Source organism: Amaranthus tricolor, chromosome 16, assembly GCF_026212465.1.
Source record: "Amaranthus tricolor cultivar Red isolate AtriRed21 chromosome 16, ASM2621246v1, whole genome shotgun sequence".
NCBI lineage: Eukaryota > Viridiplantae > Streptophyta > Magnoliopsida > Caryophyllales > Amaranthaceae > Amaranthus > Amaranthus tricolor.
Genome location: NC_080062.1, coordinates 3,735,440 through 3,743,060, shown reverse-complemented (window position 1 = coordinate 3,743,060; position 7,621 = coordinate 3,735,440). Strand labels below are relative to the sequence as shown.

Here is a 7,621-nt window from a genome sequence, read left to right as displayed (position 1 = left end):
TTTTTTACTTATTATTTTTAAATATATTTTTTTTCAAAATAGCACTGAACTAAGGATGTAATTAGGTTGTTGTCGTCATCTTTGCATTGGTCTGTTGCTGAAGTTGCCTCTTTTATCAACGCGCTGGCATCTGATTTTATTTAGCGTCCACTTATTTAGCGACACAATAAAAGGTCATTGCCCGGGCGATTTAGTGTCCAAAGGGCGACGCCATGTACCATTGCTAATTCTCCGTTTTTTGTAGTGTAACAATGTATTATTAGCTATGTTAGCATAGAGAAAACAAATTTTATTAATATGTGAAGAGGGAGTCGAATTTAGAATACAATTAGTAGATTAATAGGATCGGAATTTATATAGGACACTTAAAAACCTAATTAGAATACAATCAGTAGCCAGACCCCACCTCCAAGTATATGTAAAGCGAGTGCATAAAGATGTAATTCATATTATCACTACAATTTTACACACACAAGATCCCCAAAAAATTATTTTCAAGCTGTAGTATGCGACACATACCGCGTAACCATCGCCATTTACAGGCAGATCAAACCGTTGTGAAGAAGCGAAAGACTGAACTTGGAGGTGCATTCACCGTAGCCAATAGGATACTTTTCATTGGTCTGCTCGTTTCGTGAGTCATATCCACCCTTCCTTCTGTCTTCTCATCAATATTTGGTCTAGTCGACGCGTTGCGTACCTAGCAAACAGACTTGTAACTGCTCACTTTTGGGTCGAAATCAATCTGTTCTGTTCTTGTCTCCCCTGCAGTTTACTATACCAGATCATAGCAACAATTGGAGTGGAGGTGTCGAGCATCAGGCCAACGAATGCACCAGATCTCGTATCATTCACAAACGACGTAGACTCAAACATTACTACTATATCGAGCATGAGTTGCTCTCAGCTTCACGGTCCACATACTATAGTTACCGATAGCCCTGGCTCCATCGACTATAACATAGTCCCTTTCGCAAATTTCGCAATCTATTCTTGCCACAATTCGAGTAAAGGTCCAATAATCGCGCTAAGATGCCAACACTGCCCATTGACATACGAAAACGTGTATGTTTCATGGCAATTTTTCAACATCACAAACAAGTTTCCTGCTACGGCTGTTGGTTTGCATTTCAATCTTACAACAAAGAACTATGTGGGTGGAAAGATATATGCAAATTTCGTAAGTGGGACAATAAATGATGGGGTGAAATTGGATCATAAAAGTGTTACTTATAGAGGGGCTAATACACATGTACTTAAGTTTAATCTTTTTCCAAGGGTGCACCATAATCTACATGGCCTTGAGCTTCTTCAACCCGCGTTTCATGCTTTTAGACCTGGATCTCTTGCTCGCGATGAACATGAACTCCGGTCTTTGTTAGAGAGTCCAAATAAAGGGTTGATCAACATTACGTTGGCATTGCATTTTTTGTCCGAGTATATGATTGAGGTTGATGATCGAATGTACATTGGTTCAGGTTAGACACCCTAGGAACTCTTCCATCTATTTGAAATTCAATGGGAGTACGTTATAGTCTGATCCAAAAAAATAGATGGGTTTGACTCTAGGTCTACGGTCTTTCGTCTCATACCAGACTCAAACTCATTCTTTACCCGCTTTAGAGCTAGACTAACCCCATCCATCCTAGACTCGATCCTTTACTCAATTCATAATAAATTTTAAAATTTGTTTTGTACTATCTATTTATTTGGACTCATTATAGATCTGATTTGACTTATAGATTCATTTATAATCTTGTACGAACTAACAATGTAAAAATAATAAATTATGAACTATTATACTATATATTCAGAAGTATTTTGGACCAAGGCGGGTTAGCTTTCTGGACCTAAATTTTTTGACCCTATAGGTCCGGGTTTGAGCATGGCTCTAGTTATGAGCTTGGTCGTACCTAATCCAGACCCACTAACCCATGACATCCCTAATTCTGATGAACTTTTCTTCTAAGAGACTGTCTCTTGGTGAGACGACCTCAAAACAAAACATCCATATGTTAATAATTGTATTAATTGGGCTATTCAACCCTTATAAGAAACGTTCTCACACAAGAATTTATGAATTCTGATACATTTCTCATCTCACATACACTTTGAATTGACAGTGAGTTTTCTAGCGGATATTGATGGCCTTTGTTGCCTCAGTTTTACTCTATTTCTGCTGCTCTTAACTTTGGTACACGTCTTCAACTCTAGGATGTTTTCACTTTTATTTAATCTTACATTTGAATCATTATTAAATGTTAACTAAATACCTTCATTTGTATCACTTGTATTCTTGAATGCATAGTGTGAATCGAGAATCAAACGATTGCGCACAGAAGATGAGGTTATGCAAAACATTAGAAAACGAAGGATTGTAGAGGATCATTGGAATAAGGTACAATACAATCAATATTAATTAATCGCTCCTTCAATATCTAACTTTCAGCTTAATCAACTCGCCAAACTGTTGGAAATACTTCAAGTATGAGGAAAATTCCACATCAGTAAAATATTGGTTATAAAATTGCATATAATGTTTAGTTGGTAATTTTCCTACTACCATATGATTTTGGGAAAAAGTGAATCTGATCAAGTGTATATGCAAATCTAATGTTCATTATCCATGGGTTTATGGGTCCAAGCCCATGGGTACCTATAGATGTGTCCAACCGAGTGCGCTCACATGGTGATTACATAACAAATTATTACTACCTAACATGGTATCAGAGTCGATGGTGGTTCTTAAATATGACGTAACTTACATATGAAGAAAATCTCATATCACTAGTAGGTTATGAGGTTTCATATAATGATCACTACTCAAGTTGTAATGCTCGTTATCCGTGAGTTTGTGGGCCTACGCTCACGATAACCTGTGAGCATGTCCACACGAGTGATTATGTGACAAATTGTCAATGTCTAACGTATGCATCATTTTCAACCTAGTTGGGAAAATATGTGGCATATACATATGGTTCTCGCTTATTAGATGAAAATTACAGTAGAATTGAAGAACCAGCATGTTGTATTAGAGGGAATGGGTTGCGCATAAACAAAGTTATGCAACGCGAGATTAATATTCAGTCTTTCTACATCATCAACGATCAAACAAAACGGTTCGTAGACCTTAAACACTTCCTAGCTAGTTCATAGTAGATCGCAATAATAGATAATTTTTGAAGGGTAAAATTTTCATATTTTGAATACATTTAGGTTTATAAAGATTTGTCTAGGATGAACAAAGGAGTCCAAATTATCAATTCATTTTTTCTTGAATTACCTCTACTTAAAAGATCATTATATTGGTAAGATCTTCGCTCTAATAACATAGCTTTAGAATGTTTGATTGGTTTGTAATTGTATTATTGGCGCAACCTCCTTATGTCATTTGATTAGAGTATAATTTGTTTTATTCAACTCTTTTCAGAACGTGAACATAGCTTCTATAAGCAGGATATTTTGGATACGTATGATGATGACAATTTTCTTTCGTGTGATGCTACAGAATTCAAGAGAGGGATGCAAATGAGATCAGAATGCAAGCTATTTAAATTTGGAAAATTCTTTAAAGCATGAACTAACATATGTATCTGTGTAATATTCACTCATTAAGAGTCTAATCTAATACAACAATACAAGCAACTCCCTATCAAGCCAAATCTCTTTGTAAATATGCCAACTAATTTATTTTACTTTTATAAATTTGTTAAACTGTTTCTTGTAATTTTTTATTATACGACACCGTCTTATCATGTGAGGGTCTATATAATTAGTTTTTTTTTTCCAATTAATCACTTTAAAATTACAAGAGATCATTTTAAAACTAAATGTATATGTGTCAGCCAAATAGAAATAGTTTCACCGTCAAATCATCTTATTGATTTTGTATTATTACTGTTATGAATGGTGTGACTTGAGTGCACATTTGGTGTGTGCATTCATGTGGTGACTCTTGGGATGGAATCCCATAAGTATGTCATGAATGGGTGTATTAAGATGAGTCTTGATGATTGTGGTTTATGATGATGATTAAAGTATGGATTAATGAGGTAATGAAGTATGAGTTATTCATGGGAGTTATGGGACCTAATGAAGAAGTTCAAAGGTTTAAGATGCTCTACTATGCAAGTCGAGCAATATTGTCAGAAGCCCTCTGAAGTGCTGAGCGAGCTTCAGAATGGGTCGAGCAAACAGACAGAATGTAACCAGAAACTTCCTACAGCCCGCTTGACCAGGCCGCTCGATCGAGCGAGCCTCTGCTTTGGTCGAGCGATGTCTCTGATGCTCCTAGGATACTGTTTTTTGACTCTTCAAGTTCTTGGGGATGTTTCATTATCATTTATTCATAGCTTTAATGTACTTAATGTTATTTAGTGAGATCTTTCCTATAAATAGAGAGCTCTCATTCACATTGTAAAAAAAAAAACATCCACAAAAGACACCCCAAGCCAAACACTAGCATATATCTCTTCTCTATTGTAATTCTCCATATTTGAGAGTTCTTTGAACTCCTTTGATAATATAAGAGATACTACACACCGGAGGACGTAGCCTTAGTTGGGTGAACCTCATTAAATCTTTGTGTCGTTTTATTGCTTTACTTTCTCCTACAAACATCGATATCATTGATAGTGTAATTTGTTTGTCACTAAACTTCATACATTCGATCTTGGCAATATGGGAGTTTGAAATACATTGTTCGAACTCTAATACATCACAGTTCTTCAATTACATTGCATAATTTAAATAAAACTATATATAAAATTAAGGAAAAATTACCTAGAATAATCCAACTATTGACTGATTTTCCTATAATAATCTCAATTATCCATTAATCATGAATAATCACATTTATTGGTTAATTTTACTTGTAGCATTATTTGTTTACCTGCAACCTATTGGCAAAAATTAAAATCAATTTTCTTTTTTTTTTTTTTATCAAATCTTAATAAACTAATATTTTAAACTCTCCTCCCATTTACTGTCTTTCTTCTCTCATTTCAACTCTTGAAGACAATGTCTTCCATCAGCTCCAATTTCTCTCTGCGGCAGGAGAAGACCAAGAGAAAATGCTTTAGAGTTTAGATTTCTAAAACTGCTCTCAAATTTTTACACTGTCTCTCTCGTATTTTTTATGGTTTGTTAAAGTTTGATTTTCAAAATGAAAATGGTGGGAAAATGAGGATTGAAATAACAATCTTCAATTGCAGGTTTTTCATGTTTTCACCATTTGACTTTTTTATGTTTGATTTTTCCCTTTAATTTGAATAGTTAGTAATTTAAAGTCATTATATACTTACGAAAGCAATTTATAAAATCTCGTAGTACAAAAAAATCATCAATAATTCTACTCACATCAAGCATAAATAAATTTCACCAATTAATAAAATCTCATAATTGCAAATGGGATAACCAAAGTATACACCAATATCAATTAAACAAAGTAATGAAAATGTTAAGAAATGAACATAATGAGAACCGAAAAGTGAAGTAAACAAAAGAAGCCAAAACATGAGCTTGGAGGGTTCGCAATCAGTGGGAAAGGGAAGGAGAGGAGGTGATTTCCTTTTTGATTTTTTACATTTTACTTTTAATTTTTAGTATTTTTATTATTTATTTGAATTTTTCTTTTATTTTTTAAAGAGTTAACCTACGATTATAAGTTAACAATTGAATAACAATATTTTTGGATAAGTGATAAAAAAGTTAGACTATTTATGGTTAATTAATAGGTGGGATTGTCGTAAGAAAATGAAAAAAAAATTGGATTATTATAGATAATTTTTCCTAAAATTAATTTGTAAGAAATACTTATTTTACAGAGCTTATATAACCCGTACATAAATTGAATATGAGACGGATACAAGGTACTGTGGATATAACCATGAAGGGTACACCCATTTAGTTATTATAAGTGAAGATGATTTTGATTACGTAGTCAATCAAACAAGCATGAGTATGAAAATTCTATCCGTCTTAAATGTTAAATAGGTGGTAAATATGAAAATTTTAAAGTGATATACGTAAATGTCATACCTCAACCGCCTGGCCTATCTTGCAATCTTTATTCTTTTTTGACAAATTTTTTATTAAAACTGCCTCACTGTAAGACGACTTAATATAGACTAGCGCACCTTTTAGTTATTAAAAAAAATAATAATTTATTATTTTTTCTCTAAAAATAACGGCAATTATCTGCCAAATTAAGCTTAAGTCAATTAACTTTTTTAAAATATAAATACTTCCTCTGGATTTTATTAGTTGCTACAGAACCTGTAGTAACTATCGTTCATCAACTAATCCTATTTGGTTTATATATTTTTCCATGAATATTGTAAAACATAATCAAGTGAGATATTGTTTGATTTGTCTTAATGCGTATTTTCAAAATATTAACTTTTTAGAATTTTTTTATCATATGAAATTAAAGATATTAAAAATTAAAATGGTATATTGGATAATATAAAAAAAAGAAGTGCACCACTATTAAAAATTAGAGGAAACAATTTAGACGGCTTTTATGGGCTCTCGTACTTGGACTTTTTTTCTAAAGGAAAAAAGTGTAGTTGGGCTATATAGCCCAATCCAACACACTGGATTGGATGTAACCCGGCGAATAATCTAGAACATTGTAGAAGACGGAACCATAGACTGACGCCTTTCCCCATCCTCATCAATCATTATACATTGTTCTCTAGCCCTCTTTATCCAGTAACAAAACAATCGTTCGTTCAAGAACCTACTAGAATTTTCATCTATTCTCTATAAATATTTCTTCCCAATTTCCTCTTTCATCACAAAGAATCGACACATTCCAACAATCGAAAAGTTCCATAAAACAAATTTTCTTTAATCATTTCAATTTCAAAAATGTCGCTAATTCCAAACTTTTTCGGCAACCAAAGGAGAAACACCAGCATCTTCGATCCATTCGCAATGGAGATGTGGGACCCATTCGAAGGCTTCCCATTCCCATTTAACACAAACCTCTCTCAATCTCTCTCCTCGACCACTTCCTCGGCACGTGACACAGCCGCCTTCGTCAACGCCAGAATGGACTGGAAGGAGACGCCGGAAGCACACGTGTTTAAGGCGGATCTTCCAGGTGTAAGGAAAGAAGAGGTGAAAGTCGAGGTGGAAGATGGGAAGGTTCTTCAGATTAGTGGAGAAAGGAAGATGGAACAAGATGAGAGGAATGACACGTGGCATAGAGTTGAGAGGAGTTCTGGAATGTTCTTGAGAAGGTTTAGGTTGCCAGAGAATGCTAAGGTTGAGGAAGTTAAAGCTGCAATGGAGAATGGGGTATTGACTGTAACTGTTCCTAAGGTTGAAGAAAGGAAGGCTGAGATTCGATCAATTGACATTTCTGGTTGATTCAATTAATGGGCTATGATGTTTAATTACCCTTAGTTGGTTTGCTTGGGACCCTTATTTATGCTATTAATATTAATTAATATGAATTATGTAATTACTAATTAGGTGTTAATGATGCAAAATATTGTAATTTGGGTTTTTGAGTTATTAATGAATTTTGGTTTGTTATTATAAATTTATAATAATTGTACATTGTTTTTAGCTTTGCAATTTATTGTAGTAGACTTTTAATATTTTATGTAAT

General features: G+C 33.8%; 2 protein-coding genes across 2 annotated transcripts; both read left to right on the top strand.

Moving 5' to 3' along the window:
• The first annotated feature begins 506 nt into the window (after positions 1 to 506).
• On the top strand, positions 507 to 3,579 carry LOC130802434 (uncharacterized). The gene is made up of 6 exons (XM_057666455.1): positions 507 to 634; positions 772 to 1,478; positions 2,124 to 2,194; positions 2,309 to 2,398; positions 3,217 to 3,308; positions 3,444 to 3,579. Exons 1-6 carry the CDS (start codon positions 507 to 509, stop codon positions 3,577 to 3,579), a joined length of 1,224 nt encoding a protein of 407 aa, XP_057522438.1.
• A 3,069-nt stretch (positions 3,580 to 6,648) lies between these two features.
• On the top strand, positions 6,649 to 7,621 carry LOC130802991 (17.4 kDa class I heat shock protein-like). Its single transcript, XM_057667131.1, has one exon. It carries the CDS (start codon positions 6,874 to 6,876, stop codon positions 7,375 to 7,377), a length of 504 nt encoding a protein of 167 aa, XP_057523114.1. The 5' UTR covers positions 6,649 to 6,873; the 3' UTR covers positions 7,378 to 7,621.

Bases quoted from the DNA above. Each gene is read 5' to 3' on its own strand.
- LOC130802991 (XM_057667131.1), top strand. From the start codon at position 6,874: ATGTCGCTAATTCCAAACTTTTTCGGCAACCAAAGGAGAAACACCAGC.
- LOC130802434 (XM_057666455.1), top strand. From the start codon at position 507: ATGCGACACATACCGCGTAACCATCGCCATTTACAGGCAGATCAAACC. The intron at 2,195-2,308 runs GTACACGTCTTC...TTGAATGCATAG, and splicing joins TTCTGCTGCTCTTAACTTTG to TGTGAATCGAGAATCAAACG. The intron at 3,309-3,443 runs GTAAGATCTTCG...ACGTGAACATAG, and splicing joins CTTAAAAGATCATTATATTG to CTTCTATAAGCAGGATATTT.